This window comes from Aquarana catesbeiana, linkage group LG03 (genome assembly GCF_042186555.1).
Source record: "Aquarana catesbeiana isolate 2022-GZ linkage group LG03, ASM4218655v1, whole genome shotgun sequence".
Lineage (NCBI taxonomy): Eukaryota > Metazoa > Chordata > Amphibia > Anura > Ranidae > Aquarana > Aquarana catesbeiana.
The window spans coordinates 230,322,058-230,345,970 of NC_133326.1; the positions used below are offsets into that span (position 1 = coordinate 230,322,058).

At 43.5% G+C, this 23,913-nt stretch overlaps 1 protein-coding gene across 1 annotated transcript in view; it reads right to left on the reverse strand.

Moving 5' to 3' along the window:
- Positions 1-23,913, reverse strand: part of TES (testin LIM domain protein) — a gene marked incomplete in the record, with an annotated part of 95,542 nt that overhangs the window by 37,960 nt on the left and 33,669 nt on the right. Inside the window, 1 exon segment of the mRNA XM_073619847.1 lies at positions 7,252-7,337. Within this exon segment, the coding sequence (XP_073475948.1) occupies positions 7,252-7,337 (86 nt within the window).

Consider the following 23,913-nt stretch of genomic DNA (forward strand, 5'->3'; position numbering starts at 1 on the left):
TTACGCCATGTGGATTATCGTTGCACTAGTTGACAAAATCAGCAGTATCCTGGGGGGAACCGTTCCAAATAATAACGATATCATCTATATACTGGACATAGTATATAAGATGTTTGGAATAGGGATTGTGTTCCATATGTATTTGTGTGCCCAGAAGCCCATGGCTAGGTTGGCATACGATGGAGCAAAGTTAGTGCCCATCCTAGTGCCTTGGACTTGCACATAGTATTGATCCTCAAAGACAAAATAGTTGTGCTCTAGACAAAACTCTGTACAATCCAGTATAAATGCGGCTTGTCCATTATTCATGTAATTGTCCTGGAACAGGAAATAATGGAGGGCCGCAAGTTCAAAAGCATGTGGGATGGATGTATATAAAGAGCTTACATCTAATGACATCCAAACGTAGTCACTGTTCCAGGAATAAGGTTTAAGTAACTCAAGCAAATGGGTGCCATCTCTGATGTAAGATTGTAAACCTTGGGCCAAAGGCTGGAGATAGATTACTATCTATTTGGAGAGCCCTGAGGTAATACTATCCATGGCCGCTATAATGGGTCTGCCGAGGGGGGGGGGGAAATATTGACTAAACTTTTGTGGACTTTGGGGGATGTGATAAAAATATGGGGTACGATAAAAATCCTTAATTAAAAATGAAACTTTGGATTTTTCAAAATATTGGATTGTGTTGCCCTTTCTATTAAAAGATTGACTTCACATTTATATTCAGGGAGGGGATCTTTGGTCAATCTCCTATATGTTGTTGTGTCAGCAAGGAGGCAATAAGCCTCCTTGATATAATCATCTCGATCCATGACGACAATACCTCCTCCCTTGTCCGCAGTTTTGATAATTATATTTTCATTACTAGCAAGAGATTTTATAGCTTTATTTTCTAAAGGTGAAAGATGACCTAAATCTGAAGGACAGGGGGATGGATGAGAACATAATCTTTTTATATCTGCATACATCATATTATAGAATGTGGTCATGTGTGGACATTTCGATTGGTGTGGATAAAATACAGATTTTAGTCCGAGAGAAGAATGTTGTACTGGTGGTGAGGTTAATAATAGGTGTTGTGTATACAGATCCAAGTTTGAAAGAGTACTGTCTAAGTTAAGTTCCCCAAGCTGATACATAATATCCGTCTCGAAACTGAGCTCAATGGGCTCTGTCTGCAACATGGACAATGCATCAGGATCAGGAGAACTGACAGTCTTAGTATGTTTTGTCTTTTGAATTTCAAAAAACCTTTTCAATGTAAGATGTCTTATGTATTTGTTCAGATCTTTAAACACATAAGGATCTGGCTTATAGGTTAGTGCAAAGTTTAAACCTCTGCTTAACAATGTTGTTTCTGTGAGAGAAAGAATGTGTTTGGAGAGGTTGAAAATCTTTATAGTTTCCGAGATTTGTGTTGGCTTACCTTTGTTTATTTCTTCCCCCTCTGCAGCCTCTCTGTCGTATTTTCTTTTTTGCAGAACTGCTGGAGAGGGGTTCATTACTAAAAATGATGAATCACTGACCAAAGAACTACAACCCACATCTACTGATGGTTGAGAACCAAAACTGAGAAAATTGTTGGCAGTTGGGCGAGATGAAGTGAGGGAAACTATTGTCTATATTGGATTTACAAGCAGACCTAGAGGTTGTTGTTACCTCCATGATGCGGGAGGGAACACTAGCTACATCACTGGATTCCATCGGTGATACAGGTTGGAGCACTAATGCTGTATCAGGGTTTACAGATATCCCCGAGCCAGCATTTGGCACACCAATGGGAGTAATATGTACAGGGTTTAGGGACTTCAATGAGAAGAAGTACAAGGCACAGGGGCCATTGGATGCCTATTGTAGAATTTGTGTAAATCCCTACACAATTTGCTATGGCCTATATTGGTGTCCTTAGAAGATTTATCATTATGACTAGCTTTTTTTTATTATAATATTGTGGTTTAAGGGATTTTTTTTGGATTTTTTTGGGGGGTGGGATTTTTTTGTATGAGATGGAGGATGGAATACAATAGGTTTGGACAATGAGAGAAGAGATGGAATGTGGGAGGTTTCTTAAGATTTGGACAGGAGGTCATAAGAGGGTTAGAGATCGGGGGGGAGGGGGGGGGGGGCAAGGTGCCAAGGATTTGATCACTGTGAACGCTATTAGTGTAATCATTAAGATCACGCAGAAAGATTGAGGAAGGAAAGGACAAACAGTGTCCCTCGCAATTTTTCCAAGAGTCAAAAAGGTTCCACCAATGGCCTCAAAGTATGGGTTCTAGAACAAATGCCCAAAAATCTGTAGGCAGAGGCAGAGAGGTTTTATAGGCTTTGAACGTGAAATTTTTTGGATATATTCCCTTGATGCTCTGTCATACACACACACACACACACACACACACACACTTTCTTATATATTTTTATTTTTAGTGTTATATATAAAGAAATATGTCTCTACAAAATAACCATGCAATGGTGTTATTCCTATTCAGTTTTCTTTTAACAACTATTTTTATGTTGTGTATATATGCCGTTTTTAGTAATATGTATATTATGCATATGCTAAGGCTTTGCTAATATATAGTTGTATTTATCCCCATTAAAAAAGTCCTACATATATTTCAGCCCTAATTTTCCCCATTCTCTCCCCCCCCCTCCCCCTTTTTGTTTTTCTCTCCCCTTCTAATTCAATTGATCCCACTAGTTTTAGTAATTGCATCACATTAGATGTTTTAGCCGCTCTGCATTTGCTATAAAATATTAGAGTTTGCAGCCATATTGTGGGAGTTAGGTGTTTGTTTTACACTACCTCCACTAGATGGCAGCAAACTGATGCACATATAAGGCTCAGCTGAGCCTATGTCCCCTAAGCTTGAGGAAGGAGGCGCGCCCTGTGATACACAGAGCGTATGCTCAAAAACGTCGCACTGCTAGTGACGTCACCGCGCCAAATGTCTGTTTCCAAGCTGATTAGAGCCAAGCCTCGGTTTCAGCTCCTCCTAGAGACTTAGTAAGGAAATCCTGCTGGACGGGACCCCCCACTCTCTCTCTTATGGACGAATCTTCCCCCACAGGATAACAACGCTGGGTAGACGCCACTACAAAGAGGACTATTTGTGCTGTGACTCGTCTTTATTACATGTGGAAGAAAGCACCTGTATATTTATTAAATGCAACTGATCTTAATCTGGTGATGCCTTTTCTGTGCTTTTTTTGCATGTTTTTGGAGTCTGCTTTCTGCTTCCCCTTGAAGGCTTGCCCTGGAGTATGGACTATTTACAAGAATATACAAGGTTCCTGGTCCATTTGATCTATACATTTTATCCCCTCCTCACCCTGTTATTACACCATATGATTATTTTTCCAAGTGGACAGTTATATTGTATCTATCTCAAACCAGCAACAGCGCCACTAACCTCTGTCTATGTCTCCGTACATTGCTGCACTCATCTTTCCCCTCGATCCTGACTAGTCTCCCAGGTCATGCCACTGAATAACATCCCTACAGCATGATGCTGCCACCATGCTTCACTGAAGGGATGGTATTGGCCAGGAGATGAGCAGTGCCTGGTTTCCTCCAGACATGCTTGCCATTCAGGCCAAAGAGTTCAATCTTTGTTTCATCAGACCAGACCAGTTTCTCATGGTGCAAGAGTCCTTCGGGTGCCTTTTGGCAAACTCCAGGCTGGCTGTCATGTGCCTTTTACTGAGGAGTTGCTTCCGTATGACCACTCTACCATACAGGCCTGATTGGTGGAGTGCTGCAGAAAGGGTTGTTCTTCTGGAAGGGTCTTCTCTCGCCACAGAGAAACGCTGGAGCTCTGTCAGAGTGAAAATCGGGTTCTTTGTCACTTCCCTGACTAAGGCCCTTCTCGCTCAGTTTTGCCAGGCGGTGTGCTCTAGGAAGAGTCCTGGTGGTTCCAAACTTCTTCCATTTACGGATGATGGAGGCCACATTGGAACCTTCAATGCAGCAGAAACGTTTCTGTACCCTTCCCCAGATCTGTGCCTTGATACAATCCTGTCTGAGGTCTACTGACAATTCCTTGGACTTCATGCTTGGTTTGTGCTCTGACATGCACTGTTAACTGTGGGACCTTATATAGACAGATGTGTGCCTTTCCAAATCATGTCCAATCAACGGAATTTACCACAGGTGGACTCCAATCAACATCTCAAATGTGATCAGTGGAAACAGGATGCACCGGAGCTCAATTTTGAGTGTTGGTAAAGGTAAAGGCTGTTAATACTTATGTACATGTGATTTATTTTTATTAAATTTGCAAAGATTTCAAACAAACTTCTTTCACATTATGGGATACGGTTTTGTAGAATTTTGAGGAAAATAACAAATGTAATCCATTTTGGAAAAAGGCTGTAACATACCAAAATGTGGAAAAAGTGAAGCGCTGTGAATATTTTTCAGATGCACTGTAGGTTTTTATTGCTTTTCAGTTTAATGCTGGGGAGAAGTCCCTTAACTTTTCACCTCAAGAACACGGTCAATGGGATGGGAGGTGTGAGGAAGGGAAAACTCCCAAATGTGACCACAGACAGACACTTTTTTTTTTTTCACACTTGTCTGTTATTTAAAAAGTATCTGAAAATTTATTCTGCATTTATGCTACATTATAACTTGATACAATTATTAAAGTTTCAGTTTGGGTCAAGGATCATTTCTATATACCAGGGGTAGGCAACCCCCGGCACTTGTGTGCAAGCAGGACGTGAAGCCTCTTTTGCCAACACTCGACTCCCTCCCCATCAGCAGAGCAGTGCAGGGAAGTGTCAGTGAGACACTAATGCATTCCGATTTCAGAATTCCCCACGCTGCACCTGCACTGAGGGGGAGGCACTGTGCCCCCACACATTGTAAAAGATGGGAAACATGGTTTGGTTCTCTAGCTTTGCTGTAGCTGCGATCGTCAGCTTTTGTGATGGAGAAGAGACTGGGTACAGTTCTGCTTGGGGGGTGGGGGGGGGGGGTGGAGCGGGTCCCTGTTTCCAGGAGGAAAAGGACTGTCTTGTCCACTGCTAAAGCCAATCAGTCTTGCTAGCCCCACCCACCATCTGGAGGAAGATGACCTCGCTTGGTTGCCACTACCAATCTCAGAAAGAAGGGATTTCAGTGCAATTAAGAATCACACCTAACCACTTTTTCTCAGCTGTGGGGGCCCAACTTATGATATTGCACATAGGCCCACTGCTTTCAGAAAATGCCCCTGACCTGAGCTCATCATTGTGGATCAATTTCAGATGTTCGTATGCGACATCACATACATCCCATACAAGCACGTGGGCTGGATGCAAGAGGCAGATCAGCAGGATGAGTGTGCCAGGACAGGTAGATGTGTCTCATCTCCGCTTTCTTTACCACTCTGCATATCACGCAAATCATAGATGAGAAGAGGCTACAGCGGTGGGGAAAATGAGCAGGAGGGTACAGCGGTGGGGAAAATGAGCAGGACAGATGTGCAGGGAGGTACAGCAGTGAGACAGAAGAAGAGCGGGGGGGGGTTGGTAGAGTGTTGGGCCAGATGAGCGGGGGGGGGGGGGGGGGGGGTTCCGTGTTGGGCCAGATGAGCAGGGGGGGGGGTTCCGTGTTGGGCCAGATGAGAAGGGGGGGGTTCAGTGTTGGGCCAGATGAGAAGGGGGGGGGGGGTTCAGTGTTGGGCCAGATGAGCAGGGGGGGGGGTTCAGTGTTGGGCCAGATGAGCAGGGGGGGTTCAGTGTTGGGCCAGATGAGCAGGGGGGGGGGGGGGTGTTCCGTGTTGGGCCAGATGAGCGGGGGGGGGGGGGGTTCAGTGTTGGGCCAGATGAGAAGGGGGGGGTTCAGTGTTGGGCCAGATGAGAAGGGGGGGGGTTCAGTGTTGGGCCAGATGAGAAGGGGGGGGGGTTCAGTGTTGGGCCAGATGAGAAGGGGGGGGGGGTTCAGTGTTGGGCCAGATGAGAAGGGGGGTTCAGTGTTGGGGTAGAAAAGCAGGGGGATAGAGCAGTGGTGCATATGTGAAAGGAGGTGTATTGGTGGGGCAGATGAGCAGGGGGTTACAGTGGTGGGGCAGGAGAGTACAGAGGTGGGGCAGATGAGAAGTGGTGCAGCAGATGGGTTCAGTGTTAGGGACAGATGAGAAGGTGATTCAGTAGCGAGACAGAAGAGCATGGGGATACGGCGGTGGAGCGGATGTGCAGGCAGGTACATTGATGGGGCAGCCGTGCAGGGACGTACATTGATGGAGCAGCTGTGCAGGGAGGTTACAGTGGTGGGACAGATGAGAAAGGAGGTACATCGGTGGAACACATGAGCAGGGGGTTACAGTGGTGGGGCAGATGACCAGATAAGTTCAGTGTTATGACAGATGAGAAGGTGATTCAGTAGTGAGACAGAAGAGCATGGGGGGATATGGCGGGTATTGCAGATGTGCAGGGGGTTACAGGTACAGTGGTGGGGCAGATGTACAGGGGGGTTACAGTGGTGGCGCAGATGAGCAAGGTGGTACAGTGGTAGGGCAGATGTACAGGGGGTTACAGTGGTGGCACAGATGAGCAAGGTGGTACAGTGGTAGGGCAGATGTACAGGGGGTTACAGTGGTGGCACAGATGAGCAAGGTGGTACAGTGGTAGGGCAGATGTACAGGGGGTTACAGTGGTGGCACAGATGAGCAAGGTGGTGCAGTGGTAGGGCAGATGTACAGGGGGTTACAGTGGTGGCACAGATGAGCAAGGTGGTACAGTGGTAGGGCAGATGTACAGGGGGTTACAGTGGTGGCGCAGATGAGCAAGGTGGTACAGTGGTAGGGCAGAGGTACAGGGGGTTACAGTGGTGGAGCAGATGAGCAGGGGGGGGGGGGGGTACAGTGGTGAAACAGATTTGCGGGGGGGGGCTGACAGTGATCTGAGGTGTGAAGATGCATTAATTGGGGCTCATCTGAGGTGAGAGAGTGCAGGATGTTAATTGCTGTAAACTACTTTAGTAGTGAGAATTTACTTTATAAAAAATCCTTTTTGTGATTGAGTGTGAAGTTTACATTTTGTTGTTATAAAATCGGCACGCTCAATTTCTTTGAAAACATTTTTTGGCACACTGTGCTCAAAAGGTTGCCTACCCCTGCTATATACAATGAATATTTTGGATGGACTAACACAGAGTGCAGCCGTCTAGCCGCTAGATTTATGTAGCATGTCTGTCTATGTCAAAAGATGGATAAAATGCCTGATTATTCAGTTAAAACGTATAGGAGAACAAACACTTACCTCCAAAAGTGAAGCTCAAAACCCTCACATTTATCCTTACATTTTAAGCAAGGTGCTCCAGCTCCTTCTTCATGACCTAAAGTCATCTGTCAAATGAAAAATAAAGTGATAAATATACATAACCCTTGCTTTACATTTGCCAGGTTCCTGAGCTTAATACAATGATTATTAAAAGAAGACAAGAGACAAGAACAAGAGCTGTAAAGGCAGATTCATGCAGCATGCTGTAGATAAAATGGTTTTATATAGAGATCGAGTAAACACAGGCAAAGCCATTAAAAAAAAAAAAAAAAAAAAAAAAAAAAAAAAAAAAAAAAAAAAAAAAAAAAAGGTCCTGTAAAGCATTCTTTGTCCCATTCTTTACATCATCTTTGGTTTTTGATATACAGCACAAGATGCAGGAAAAGATTACATTGTCACTGATTTATTGGTGGCATTAAAATACTTTTTGAAAGTAAATTCTAAGACTATTAAGGCAGTGAAATGGAGTCTACATGTCAAATGTTTCAAAGTAGATTTTCCCTCATTTGCAAACTAGTAATTTCTTCAATATGGCAGTTTCCACTATACTTAAACCTTTAAAGGATAACATGAGTGGTGTCTGGAGTCCAATTCATTCAAACAACTTAACAGTTACAAAATCTGTCTGGAGGTATAACGATAAAATCCTAGAAATTCAATGAATTAGTCCTTCCAATGTGCACCTTCTCTGCCAGCTTCATATTGAGAGGTTGCTCAATATAGGTTGTGTTTTGTGCAAATCCACAAGATGTCCTCTGCGGTCTTAAGTGATTTTTGTATCATGGGGAGGAGCAGGTTAGCTTACAACAGTACAAAATTCAACAAAACAAAAGCCTTATTATTCAGAGAGGACCTTCCTATAAAAGATTGTGTTTGCATTCTTTGTAGGCATATTTAAATTCTGCATTAGGGTGCCTCCATTTAAGTCATACGATTTGAATGAAAATACTGACAGCGGGACATTTGATATATCCTTAAAAAAAAAAAAAAAAATTATATACACAAAGCCAGACAGACTGAGGAAGAGCAGGGATGCTCGCACCTGTATACGGTAGCTACTGCTGAGTTATATAACTTGATGATTTAAGCAAACTAATGTGGGAGTTGCCCCATTCCTCTCTGTGGTGTATACCCATAAAAAGCCCAGACTTATGTAAATGTATTTGAAGATCTAAGAGCTCGGTAGGCTACACATGAAAGCTGTACACTGCCAAGAAACCTGTATTTCTGCTATAATAAGAGAGCTGACAGCCTCATGTTAGCCCTTCTCTTTTCATTGCTAGACCTATTCCAATGTCAGCGCTTCCATAGACAGGAAAGCGACTGCACAAGGCCTTTTCATATATTGGCCAATGCATAAACACTATTGGGACTTCAGAGCATCTCCATTGTCAAGGCTATGTGTGTCTCTTAAAGAGAAGATTGTATAACAGAGCCACAAAAATAATGGCATGTCAGCGTTTCCTAAAATATGGGCTGGGATCCTCACAGGACAATGGATGTGTTTGGAATGGGTCACCAATTAAAGTAAATTGAAAAGAAGAACAAAACAAGCAAAAAAAAAAAAAAAAAACAACAAAAAAACCCCCAAAACACACACACAAGTCTATACTTACCTGCTCTGTGCAAAAGAATTGCACAGAGTGGCCGCAAACCTCTTTTCGGGTCCCCAGTCGATGCTCCTGGCCCCTCCCCTCTGTTCAGTGCCCCCATGGGAAGCCACTTCCCATAGGGGTACTTGTGCATGCTCGCACCCGAGCAACGCTACTGCGTCCATTGACAGACTCGGCCCTGCCCCCCTTTGCCTCATCACTGGCTTTGATTGAAAGCACTGGAACCAATGGCTCCCAGTGCCCCAGTGAGACCCGGAAAGTGAGGGGTGAGAAGAGCTGCAGACGCGCTGGATCGAATGACGTCTCAGGTAAGTAAAGTGTGGCTGCAAGGAATGCATTAAGGTAAAAAAGGTTTAGGCTTTACAACCACTGTAAAGTGGTCTTCAATCAAAAACCAACAAGCAATGTTGTATATTGCAGATGACCAATTAGAAGTGGTGGCTGCATTAATTTTTTTCCCCAGCTCTCTGGTGATCCAGTCAGAAACATACCTCCTGTATTATGAACAAGCACAGTAACACCCTTGGACAGCAGCATGGTTAGTCTGGGGGGTTTGAAGCCAAACTCACTAGCACACTTCCTGTTTTAGGATGTCTACATTTTGGATGAAGTAGTAAAGCAAACACATTTGTACAGCAGCATGGTCAGTCTGAGAAGAGGGTAGTGTAGGACCCAATACACAATATTAGATTTTCTGCAGAATTTTGTCTCCAGACAAAAGTCAGTCGTCAGTCTTTACCAAAACCATGTAGTGCAAGGGCCTGCCTGATTGCATACAAATTGAAACTCTTAAAGGTTTTACCTCATATTATATATGGTTTTGGTAAATCTGAAGACAAAAATCTGCAGAAAATCATCCTGCGAGGAGGGAGTGGGGGGGGGGGGGGGGGTGCCTGACCTGCAATGTGTGCGTCTATGGGGATGCACACAGCCTGGCTCAGGAACTCGCTTGCATGAGTGCCCCCACAGAAGAAAGTACTAGCGGGGAACTGCTCTGTGCAATCATTGCACAGATCAGGTAAATATAAACAGCTTTATTTTATAAAGCGGTCTGCCTGCCCTTTACACAAGAAAAAAAAAAAAAATAAAAAAATAAATAAATAAATACTACCCCCACACAACTTTAGAACCATTTAAATGTAACCTTTAACCACCTCCCACCCGGCCACTGCAGCCAAATGCCAGGTGGGCACTTCCTCCTGAGTGGACGTTCCTAAACATCCCTCAGAAGGAGTGGGATCACGTGCCCACGCGATCCCGATGCACGCGTGTCATCAGGAGGGCACTTCGATTTGCCCTCCTTATCGCATGATGTGTGTAATCACAGCCATCGTGATGTAAACAGCCTAAGGGGGGGGGGGCGGAGTCAGAAACTGGATCGCACAGCGGCACGATCCTGATGTGCCTGTGCCCCCAGAGACAGGGCAGCACTGCACGGCAGGAGGGCTCTGTGATTGGCCCTCCTGATCACACGACAGCTGTGTCCAATCACAGCCGTAATGTAAATAGAGAGCTGTTGTAACGGCTCTCATCTTTTCTTCTCCTCACACAGAGCCTGTCAGTGAGGAGAGGAAGAGAGATCTGTGCTGCAGCCGGGGATCAATGAGTATTTAGAGGTTTGTCTGCTTTTTACCCACTGATCACCCAGCTAGTGTCCCCAAACACAGTGAAAACACCTGTTCCAGTGAACATCTGTCTGTATAATCTGGCACATCTGCCCGTCATCACCTGCCACATCTCCATCTGTTATCACCTGCCACATCTGCCCGTAATAATCTTGCCACATCTGGCGTACAACTGTCCATAATAATCTGCCACAACTGTCCGTGATCATCTGCCACATCCAAGTGGTCAACATCTGTAACACATCTGTCTGATGATCTGTCCACGTGGCTAAACGATTATACAGCAGCCAGGAGGCTTTCCAGATATTCCAGAGTATGTCGGACGAGAGTAGCAGGGATTTCACTCACTCAGACTTGGATAGCGACTGAGCCAGTAGAAAACAGTGACTCTGAAATGGAAGAATCCTAACAAAGAGGCTCAGGAGAAATGAGCAGGCACAGGCATCCACCAGCAGTAGCGCAATAGGTCCTGAGGCATCCACCAGCAGCACAGCACTCCAGGATAGGCAGGCATCAGCCAGCAGTGCAGCACTACAGGATAGGCAGGCATCCACTGGCAGTTCTGCAAGTCCTTGTGCAGTAGCAAGCACAAGCAGGGCAACATTCCTAGAGAGTAGGCCAGATGCTAGCAACGGGGCGTCCCATCCACAACGAGGCAGGGCCCATACTAGCCTCCCAGACCTTCTACTGTATCCAACATAGCTGCCCAATACTTCAGTAGAACCTGTAATGCCCCCTTTCACAGCCCAGCCAGGCCCTTAAATACAATCGGAAAATGTAACCCCAATTTATTATTTCAATTTATATTTTTACTGATGATCTCCTAAATTGCATCATGGAGCAGTTTAATCTGTATGCCAACCAACATATAGCAAACAATCCAGATTCCTCCTATGCCCACCCCTCACTGTGGAAGAATTTAAAACTCTTGGCCTAACCCTCAAAATGGGGCTGACAAAAAGAAAATTATGAACTCCATGTCTGCCCAACCTATCCACCACATGTCAGTCTACTCGTCTTTGATGCCCAGAACCCGTTACGAGATGAGGTTTTACATTTCAACAATGCCCGATTATGATAAAATTATTCAAAACTCGGCCCCTAATCAATTTTTTTTTGCTCCAGCTTCAAGCAGATGTTTACCCCTGATATAAATATTTGTGCAGATGAATCCCTAGTACACTTCACACGAAGACTTGGCATCAAGCAATACCTCCCCAGTAAACGAGCCAGACGTGGAGTAAAATTTTACAAGGCATCTGACAGTGCCACGGGTTACACATATGGATTTTAAAATTTATGGAGGGAAAGAACAGTCAGCTAAACCCCCCTGGATGCCCTACCTGGAAACAAGTGCCAAAATTGTCTGGCAGCTGATCGAACCATTGCTTGGGAAGGGTTACCACCTAGATGAAAACCGTTTCTACACAAGTCTCCCACTTTTCTGCCATCTGTACCGAGAGAAGACTTTGGGAAGTACAGATTGATCACAAGTGCTTTCCACAGAGATTGGTCCCAAAAAATTGAAACAGGGGGGAAAAAGGGAGAGGTCTACATCCTTTCCACAATGCACGATGACACCTTGGTGGAACTGCAGAGAAGAAGAGGGCCCGTTCAGAAGCCAAAACGTGTACATGAATATAACCTTTTTATGGGGGGGGGGGGGGAGATATGAACAACCAGCTGATGCAGCCCTACTTGGCCACCAGGAGATCACAGTTTTGGTACAAGAAAGTCACCATTTGATACAACTAGCCCTGTTCAATTTGCTTATTTTTTTTAAGTGCACCCAAAAGTTCCCTAACCCATCTAAAATTTCAAGACGACTATCACAGCCCTTCTCTATCCCCATGGTCCCTCAACTAAATTTGCTCCGATACATTAGCCAGACATCATGAAAGGCACTTTCCCGAAATCCTCCCTCTTACCCAAACAGGTCGCAACCCCCCCCCCCCCCAAAAAAAATGTGTGTTCAAGTAGAGGAATTCGCCGTGACACCCGATACTACTGTCCTCAATGTCCCTCCCAGCCAGGCCTCTGTAATTGGAGAGCGCCATCGGCACTCACACTTCACTATCAGTAAAGCGAAGATATTTTTCCAATTTCCACTATTTCTGTGAATGACCCAGACGGTTTATCGACTAGGCCTCTGCCAACCACGTTTCTGCCTTCCACGCAAATTGACCTTGGCCTGTTAAATGACCATGCTTTTTGCCTGCCTCCTGAACTGATCATTTGCTATGCCACTGCACAGCACAGGGGTCTCACATATGTGAGGGGCTCCAGAAAAGATTTTCCGAGTGGAGAAAATTTTTATCCGGGTTTTTGTTTTCTCGGATTAGGGTCTGGAGATTGGGAGTCTTTGAAGAGATTTGGGTGGGAAGAAGCCTCTACCCCTGTCCTCAGGTCTTACCTGACCAAGGCCCTAAGCCTTATTAGTGCTGCCTGCTGCCACCTGAACCGGCCATGCATTTGCCTGCCATGTCTTTGCCTGCCACCTGAACTGCCTGCTAAACCATGAACCATGTTCATAATTTGCCATATCTGTTTGTTGCCTGGACAATTCCTGAACATTTCTTTTGGCTGTCTGGACCAATGCTTTGACTGCTCTGGGATGGTATTCCTGTCTGCTAAAACCACAGCTACACACTTTTCTTTTACCCTTTGCTCAGCAGAATTTATTTTGGGGTGTAATTCTTGGTGTGTACATGCTATGTGTTAGAAGCCTGAAGGTGCTACTTGCATGTTGGGCCTATGTATGTGGCCAGGCTGTGGAAAGTCTCACACATGGGGTATCGTCATACTCGTGACGAGTAGCAGAATGTTTTTTTTTTTTTTTGCAATGTACAAGCTAGGTGATAGAAAGATCTTATAAAATTGACAACTTTATAGGAAAAAATAAAAATACGTTTTTATTTTCTTTCCATGTTTTCCGAAGACATGTGGAAAAAAAAAAAAATGAACCGTTCAAAAGACTCATTATGCCTCAGAATATACCTTTGGGTGTTAGCTTTCCAAAATGAGGTCCTTTTGTGGATAATTCCATTGTCCTTGTGCTCCAGGGACTTCAAAAATTGATAGGTACTGAGGAAATTAAATGTGTAATTTATGCCTTTAGAACGCCTGATGGTGCTACTTGGGTGTTGGGCCTCTGTATGTGGCCAGGCTGTGTAAAAGTCTCACACATGGGGTATTGCCAAACTCAGGATGAGTAGGAGAATGTATTTTGGGGTGTAATTGCAAGTATGTCTCTGTGAGACATAACTTGTAAATATGACAACATTTTGTGAAGAAAAATAAAATATATTTTTCAATTTTCCAAAGCATTGTGGAAAAAAAAAATTGCAACTTCAAAAAATTCACTATGGCTTTAAATACCTCAGACTGTCTTCTTTACAAAAAGAGGTCATTTGGGGGGTATTTGTACTGTCCTGGCATTTTAGGGCCTCAAGAAATGATAGGCCATTAGGATGCATAGCATAGCTTGTAGATTCTATAACTTTCACGCAAACCAATCATACACTTATCAGGATTTTTTTAACCAAAGACATGTATCGGTAGCAGAATACATTTTGGCCTAAATTTATAACGAAATTTTGATTTTATTGGATTTCTGTTAAAACAGAAAGTAGAACAGTTTGGTTTTCTGCTGTCAGCCAATGAGGAGAGAAAGGGGGTGTGGCCAGGCCGCAGCTCCATGTCTGAATGGATACACAGAGCTGCAGCTGGGCTTGGGTGCCCCCATAGCAAGCTACTTGCTGTGGGGGCACTCGTCAGGAGGGAGGGGCCAGGAGAGCCAAAGAGGGACCCAAGAAGAGGCAGATCCAGGCTGCTCTGTGCAAATCCACTGCACAGGACAGGGGAGTATAATGTGTTTTTTTTGTCAACCACTTGCTTACTGGGCACCTAAACCCCCCTCCTGCCCAGACCAATTTTCAGCTTTTAGCGCGAGAAGAAAAAGAAAAACAATTATCAAGCTTATGTTTACATCACGTGATCAGCTGTCATTGGCTGACAGCTGATCACGTGGCAGGGGGCCGGGATCGACCCCTTACTCCAATCTGTGATCACCCACGTCTCATTGACTCGTGATCACAGTGCGGGGTGCGCAAAGGGGAGGACGTCTATTGATGGCCTCCCGGCAAAGTGGATCCGTGCTGAATCCCAACCACGGCACTATCTGCCTGGAGTTTGCATGTTTTTCCGGTGCCTGCATGGGTTTCCTCCTACACTCCAAAGACATGCTGGTAGGTTAATTGGCTAAATTAGCGCATGTATGAATGTGGGTTAGGGACCTTAGATTGTAAAGCTCCTTCTGCCCTTGAGGGCAGAGACTGATGTGTAAAATATATATATATATATATATATATATATATATATATATATATATATATATATATATATATATATATATATATATATATATATATATATATAGGATGTACACCTATAATATGGCAATTAACTTACTAGTTTAAACCAGATTTCAGCTAGTATAAACAGTAGGCAACATAATGACCTTCACTAACCGAAAGAAATGTCTTTGAGTGCACTTATTGCAGGTTGGTGTATGGGTCCCTGTCGTTGAGGCCCGTCTGTAAAGTGGTGAGCTTTTTTTCTACAGGAACTTGTATAGTGCCCTAAATTTACACAGTGCTTTACTTTTTATTTATTTTTTTTTAAGAAAGAGAAAAAAAAAAAAAAAAAAAAAAAAAAAAGAAAAAAAGCTCACCACTTTACAGACGGGCCTCAACGACAGGGACCCATACACCAACCTGCAATAAGTGCACTCAAAGACATTTCTTTCGGTTAGTGAAGGTCATTATGTTGCCTACTGTTTATACTAGCTGAAATCTGGTTTAAACTAGTAAGTTAATTGCCATATTATAGGTGTACATCCTATTTGGTCTGGCCTGTTCAAATACAGTTGCCCATCTACAGGTTTATGCATTGGCTAACTTGCCATAATGCATCTGTTTAACCTACCATCAAGTTGCCTGTGACCCATTTTCTGTGTACTATGGTACCATACCAATGTTGAAGTTACACAGGTGTGAGCAGCCTTCAACCTATGTAAAAAAATTATTAATCAGCGCGAAGTGGTGTACAACAAGAGAAGCAGCTGAACACTAGGGTCAAAATTCAAATCCCTCAATAAACATCAATAAAAAGACAGTGCAGCGCTAAATAAAAATATAAGAAGCAAGGTAGAACACAATACAATCCACCACAGTGCATAGGTAAAACAGTCCATGAAATCAGGTCCAAATAGATATTCAACATGAAAAAGGACTGCATATTTGCAAAAGGTGATTCCAGGAGCCCACCACCACGGTAACGAATGGCCTCTCACCTGATGTTGTGGACCCTTAAATTACAGAGGGTCAGAAAGCGCCTTTGGTATGTAATCAAATGGTATGCAGCTTAAATGAATCGTCATCAAGGACCCAGTGCAGGACACTCCAACAGGACCATATAAGAAATAAAAGCGGCGAAAAATAGTGCTCTCCGTATGCAATAATCTTTATTTAAATGTAAAAGATCATAAAAACACTCACAAAAGATGTGCTTGGTACAGACAGACAAGCAGTGGTAACGATCTCCCGTTCATCCGAACAGCAGAGCAGATGCGCAGTGGCCGCGGGTGACGTCACGACGCTACCTCGTTCTGGACGCGTTGCATCCCAGTGGGCGGGGACTTCATCAGCAGATGAGGAACGTCGTGGGCACCCGCGCTATATACCAGGTAAGTAACCATGGCGACTGTACACAAAACGAAAATGACCTGGAGCTCACCCGGAAGTCAATCCGGATGAAACCCCCTGTAGTAAAATACACTATCTACGGAAGTAAATTTCCCAAAGACAGTGGAAAAGACATAAAAAAGATGATAAATACGCATCAATCCTAAAAAGGACAAGTGCATAATTCCCAAAAAAGAAAGGATATTACCAAACCAAGGGGAAAAAATTGGATCTTAAAATCATATATATAAAAATATATATATAAAAAACTTTTATGAACGATAAAATGCTAAAAGAATATCAAATTCAAAATGTGAGTCATCCGCGGCCACTGTCATCAAATATAATATAATAAAATAAATCAAATGAAAATGATCTGATATAAAGCAATTTGTGTCGAAATCCACGTTTAACCCTTCAGGGCAAAGAACCCTGGTTTCAAAGATCCAGTAAGATTCTCTTTTACTCAATTGCCTTATGAAATTGCCCCCCCTCCAGTGTCTCGTGACCCTCTCTATGCCCCAAAACCTCAAACTTTTGGGATTCTGGTGATGATGGGGTTTGAAGTGTCTAGAGACATTGTGGGTTTTCAGGCCTCTCTTAATGTTGTTAACATGCTCAGCAAGCCTCACATGTAGGGGTCTGGATGTTCTCCCTATATACTGGAGCCCGCACCCGCACTCCAGCATATACACGACCCCTACCGTGTCGCAGGTAATTGGTTTGATTTCATACTCCTTACCAGTAGCTGAAGCTAGGAATTTTTTCCTTTTCTTTATGTTCCCCCTTGCATGCTTACACGGAATGCATTTGCCGCATGCGTAAAAACCACCCAAAAAAGAAAATAACCTATCAGTAGAGGGAACAGGCGGGTTCAAAACACTAGGGGCCAAACGGTCCCTTAATGATGGAGCCTTCTTATAAATGAACTGAGGACGGTCGGGGAGCACTGGGCCTAAGACTTTATCTTGTTTTAAGATGGGCCAGTTCTTAAGTACTATTTTCTCAAATGTGCGATATTGCACGTTATAGTCGAGCACCATCTTAAAATTATGAACATCTCCACTTTTCTCCTTGACAGTATCAGAGACCAAAATCCCTCTGTCGAGACTTTTGACTTTAGTGATCTCCTCCTCAAGCTTGGAACGATCGTATCCTTTTTGTTCGAACCTAGATGTCAAAATATGTGATTGCGCCAGAAAATCTTCCTCCGTGGTGCAATTCCTACGTAGCCTAATGTACTGACCCCTGGGGATGTTGCACAGCCAAGAGTGGTGGTGACAACTCCCCAGGGGGATGTACGAATTGCGGTCTGTAGGTTTGAAAAAATTGGTCATAGTAAGACGGTTGTGTGTAATGTTGATAGTCAAATCCAGAAACACAACTTTTTCCTGGTCGATCGTCCAAGTCAGGACAATGTTTTTGTTGTTGGTATTAAGAGTATCAATAAACAAGTCAAGTTTATCCCTATCACCTCTCCATATCAAAATAAGATCGTCAATAAAACGACGGTAACAAATGAGCTCAGGGGGCTTGTTAGTAAAAACCGCCTCTTCCTCCCAGTGGGCCATAAATAAATTGGCCACACTGGGAGCAAAACGGGCCCCCATAGCCACTCCCCTTGTCTGCAAATAAAAATCCCTATTATACCAAAAATAATTTTTGGTTAAACAAAAGTTTAAACAACTCAACAGGAATTCTTGATGCCTCCCGGACAATGAGGAGGAGGAGGATAGGGCCCATTCAACAGACGTCATAGCATCTCTGTGACCAATAATGGTATACAGAGAGCCGACGTCTGCTGTAACCAAAAAAGTGGGTGAGGAACAATCTAAACTTTCTAAGATCTGAATAACATGTTTAGTGTCTGAGGTATGCAGGGGTTTTCGTCACAAGTGGCTGCAAAAAAACATCAATGTATTGCCCAAGGCGTGCTGACACTGAGTCGATCCCATCAACAATGGGTCGACCGGGGGGGGTGGGTAATGTCTTTGTGAATTTTGGGCAAAAAATAAATCACAGGGGTTCTGCAAAATAAAGGGTCCAGATACATTGCTTCTTTCTTAGTGAGGATTTTTTGATCCCTGCCATCCTCAATGATATCATGCAATTCGTCCTTATACATTAACATGGGATCTTTGTTAAGAATCCTATAGGTGTCTTGGTCGGAAAGCAAACGACTCATCTCCGACTGATAATAGTCTCTGCTCAAAATGACCAGACCCCCCCCTTTATCAGCGGGGCGGATAACAATATCTTTCCGCTCAACGAGCGATTTTATCCCACGCTTAATGTATAAAGGGTCAACAATTTTCTTAACCTTTAACTGATTTAAATCATGAGAAACCATGTTTTTAAACACTTCTAAGTGCTTATTATCACTGTTCTGCGGGTTAAACGTGGATTTGTTGCGTAAAGATGAGTGTTGGGACATAGACGGTTTGGTTCCAAGATGAGGTTGGGCCAGAAAATATTTTTTCATGTTAAGGGACCTGACATATTTCTGGATATTAACATATGTGTCAAATATATTAAGGTTTTTAATAGGGGCAAATTTTAAACCTCGATCCAAAACCTTAATCTCATCATCACTAAGAGTGACTTGACTCAAATTGTATATACCCTTCCCTACCGTGGTTTGGGCCTTTTGTACCCTCCTGCCCCCTCTCCTTCCTTTCGCTTGCGAGGGCCGGCGTTTGGTGGGGTGTAGGGTATCGGCTGCCTCCACAGCTCTCCTTGTGGAGGTTGGAAAGACTGAGGGGGGGGTATCTCTGTTCCCCCCGTTGGCCTAAAAAAACATTTTCCTTATAAGGGGTATGGACAACTAATGGGGCAAAACGATTGGACGTGGGAATAGATTTGTTGTAGGGAGGATCACGGCCTCCTCTCTCAAAGTATTCTCTACTTTCTTCATACACTGGGTAACCATTCTGACAATGGGGTGTCTCATGATGGTTATAGGGCCTATTATTACCTCTGCCCCTTCCTTTCGTATTACCTCTTTTGTTATTTTTCTTCTGGCCGTAAGTGCCAGAGGGAGGGGCTTGTCTAATTGGTTGTGAGTAATAACAAAAGAGGTAATACGAAAGGAAGGGGCAGAGGTAATAATAGGCCCTATAACCATCATGAGACACCCCTGGTTACCCAGTGTATGAAGAAAGTAGAGAATACTTTGAGAGAGGAGGTCGTGGTCCTCCCTACAACAAATCTATTCCCACGTCCAATCGTTTTGCCCCATTAGCTGTCCACACCCCTTATAAGGAAAATGGTTTTTTAGGCCAACGGGGGGAACAGAGATACCCCCCTCAGTCTTTCCAACCTCCACAAGGAGAGCTGTGGAGGCAGCCGATACCCTACACCCCACCAAACGCCGGCCCTCGCAAGCGAAAGGAAGGAGAGGGGGCAGGAGGGTACAAAAGGCCCAAACCACAGTAGGGAAGGGTATATACAATTTGAGTCAAGTCACTCTTAGTGATGATGAGATTAAGGTTTTGGATCGAGGTTTAAAATTTGCCCCTATTAAAAACCTTAATAAATTTGACACATATGTTAATATCCAGAAATATGTCAGGTCCCTTAACATGAAAAAATATTTTCTGGCCCAACCTCATCTTGGAACCAAACCGTCTATGTCCCAACACTCATCTTTACGCAACAAATCCACGTTTAACCCGCAGAACAGTGATAATAAGCACTTAGAAGTGTTTAAAAACATGGTTTCTCATGATTTAAATCAGTTAAAGGTTAAGAAAATTGTTGACCCTTTATACATCAAGCGTGGGATAAAATCGCTCGTTGAGCGGAAAGATATTGTTATCCGCCCCGCTGATAAAGGGGGGGGTCTGGTCATTTTGAGCAGAGACTATTATCAGTCGGAGATGAGTCGTTTGCTTTCCGACCAAGACACCTATAGGATTCTTAACAAAGATCCCATGTTAATGTATAAGGACGAATTGCATGATATCATTGAGGATGGCAGGGATCAAAAAATCCTCACTAAGAAAGAAGCAATGTATCTGGACCCTTTATTTTGCAGAACCCCTGTGATTTATTTTTTGCCCAAAATTCACAAAGACATTACCCACCCCCCCGGTTGACCCATTGTTAATGGGATCGACTCAGTGTCAGCACGCCTTGGGCAATACATTGATGTTTTTTTGCAGCCACTTGTGACGAAAACCCCTGCATACCTCAGAGACACTAAACATGTTATTCAGATCTTAGAAAGTTTAGATTGTTCCTCACCCACCTTTCTGGTTACAGCAGACGTCGGCTCTCTGTATACCATTATTGGTTACAGAGATGCTATGACGTCTGTTGAATGGGCCCTATCCTCCTCCTCCTCATTGTCCGGGAGGCATCAAGAATTCCTGTTGAGTTGTTTAAACTTTTGTTTAACCAAAAATTATTTTTGGTATAATAGGGATTTTTATTTGCAGACAAGGGGAGTGGCTATGGGGGCCCGTTTTGCTCCCAGTGTGGCCAATTTATTTATGGCCCACTGAGAGGAAGAGGCGGTTTTTACTAACAAGCCCCCTGAGCTCATTTGTTACCGTCGTTTTATTGACGATCTTATTTTGATATGGAGAGGTGATAGGGATAAACTTGACTTGTTTATTGATACTCTTAATACCAACAACAAAAACATTGTCCTGACTTGGACGATCGACCAGGAAAAAGTTGTGTTTCTGGATTTGACTATCAACATTACACACAACCGTCTTACTATGACCAATTTTTTCAAACCTACAGACCGCAATTCGTACATCCCCCTGGGGAGTTGTCACCACCACTCTTGGCTGTGCAACATCCCCAGGGGTCAGTACATTAGGCTACGTAGGAATTGCACCACGGAGGAAGATTTTCTGGCGCAATCACATATTTTGACATCTAGGTTCGAACAAAAAGGATACGATCGTTCCAAGCTTGAGGAGGAGATCACTAAAGTCAAAAGTCTCGACAGAGGGATTTTGGTCTCTGATACTGTCAAGGAGAAAAAGTGGAGATGTTCATAATTTTAAGATGGTGCTCGACTATAACGTGCAATATCGCACATTTGAGAAAATAGTACTTAAGAACTGGCCCATCTTAAAACAAGATAAAGTCTTAGGCCCAGTGCTCCCCGACCGTCCTCAGTTCATTTATAAGAAGGCTCCATCATTAAGGGACCGTTTGGCCCCTAGTGTTTTGAACCCGCCTGTTCCCTCTACTGATAGGTTATTTTCTTTTTTGGGTGGTTTTTACGCATGCGGCAAATGCATTCCGTGTAAGCATGCAAGGGGGAACATAAAGAAAAGGAAAAAATTCCTAGCTTCAGCTACTGGTAAGGAGTATGAAATCAAACAATTACCTGCGACACGGTAGGGGTCGTGTATATGCTGGAGTGCGGGTGCGGGCTCCAGTATATAGGGAGAACATCCAGACCCCTACATGTGAGGCTTGCTGAGCATGTTAACAACATTAAGAGAGGCCTGAAAACCCACAATGTCTCTAGACACTTCAAACTCCATCATCACCAGAATCCCAAAAGTTTGAGGTTTTGGGGCATAGAGAGGGTCACGAGACACTGGAGGGGGGGCAATTTCATAAGGCAATTGAGTAAAAGAGAATCTTACTGGATCTTTGAAACCAGGGTTCTTTGCCCTGAAGGGTTAAACGTGGATTTCAACACAAATTGCTTTATATCAGATCATTGATTTTCATTTGATTTATTTTATTTTATTATATTTGATGACAGTGGCCGCGGATGACTCACATTTTGAATTTGATATTCTTTTAGCATTTTATCGTTCATAAAAGTTTTTTATATATATATATATATTTTTATATATATGATTTTAAGATCCAATTTTTTCCCCCTTGGTTTGGTAATATCCTTTCTTTTTTGGGAATTATGCACTTGTCCTTTTTAGGATTGATGCGTTTTTATCATCTTTTTTATGTCTTTTCCACTGTCTTTGGGAAATTTACTTCCATAGATAGTGTATTTTACTACAGGGGGTTTCATCCGGATTGACTTCCGGGTGAGCTCCAGGTCATTTTCGTTTTGTGTACAGTCGCCATGGTTACTTACCTGGTATATAGCGCGGGTGCCCACGACGTTCCTCATCTGCTGATGAAGTCCCCGCCCACTGGGACGCAACGCGTCCAGAACGAGGTAGCGTCGTGACGTCACCCGCGGCCACTGCGCATCTGCTCTGCTGTTCGGATGAACGGGAGATCGTTACCACTGCTTGTCTGTCTGTACCAAGCACATCTTTTGTGAGTGTTTTTATGATCTTTTACATTTAAATAAAGATTATTGTATACGGAGAGCACTATTTTTCGCCGCTTTTATTTCTTATATGGTCCTGTTGGAGTGTCCTGCACTGGGTCCTTGATGACGATTCATTTAAGCTGCATACCATTTGATTACATACCAAAGGCGCTTTCTGACCCTCTGTAATTTAAGGGTCCACAACATCAGGTGAGAGGCCATTCGTTACCGTGGTGGTGGGCTCCTGGAATCACCTATTGCAAATATGTAGTCCTTTTCATGTTGAATATCTATTTGGACCTGATTTCATGGACTGTTTTACCTATGCACTGTGGTGGATTGTATTGTGTTCTACCTTGCTTCTTATATTTTTATTTAGCGCTGCACTGTCTTTTTATTGAAGCCTTCAACCTATAACCAGGTGGGTCAGTGGGGACCAGGCAGCTTAAAGCGGAACTTTAGGTAATTTTATATACCTGGCTTTGTGTGCATGGTTTACCCTTCTTTTGCTAGAAATGGAACACAACATACATTTTTCTGTGTCTAAATACCTTTCTATGCTCCCTCTTTCCCTAGTGTCATTCACCCAGGCAGGCAACTGACACAACATTGTAGTTCAGTCACAGATCCCGGGAGTGTCCGGCTTTTTTTTTTTTTACTCACTTATCGCAAGATCACTATGAGGGGGAGAGCTGGTGACAGGCTTGAGGGCAGAGATGTCCGCTTGCATCAGAGGAAGAGAAATTTGCACTGTATACGAACAGCAGCACATGCGTGAGATTACAGCCTTGCCGGGTGGAACAACATATAAAATATATTTCGGAATAGAGCAACCCACAGATGAAATGGCAGCATACAGGATGCTGGTAAGAACCCAGGCACATTTTTACAAAAGAAACCTTAAACCTTACTTAGAGTCATGTTTATAAGCAGGAAACTTCCTTAATACGATTTGCACTATTTTAAAGTGCTTGAAAATGTATTTTTCTCAACTTAGCCTGTGGTTCCTCTTTAAGTGTAGTGGCAGAACAGAGGACCATACCAAAAGGGCTCCTCCAGGGGAAGCAGTAGACTAAACTTGGTGAAGAAGCCATTTTAATGTTTCCAGGATACAACAGTTTGTAGCCATTTGACACTAAAGAGCTTCTACAAAACTGTACTTTTGGACTGAAGGTTAAGGAGCTCTAAACATAAATATGGGAGTAGGGAAAAAGCTAAACTCCAGTCTTAAACCATCCCGCCTCCCCCTCAACACACACACACACACACACACACACACTTAAAAGCAAATTATTTTCGGTGTCCAAAAGGATTACTCCCAATTGCTTGCAAGCTTGCATCTCCACAATGTAACCCTCTGAAACTACAGCAGTTATTCTGAGCCTCTCAATTGCCTTCATAGC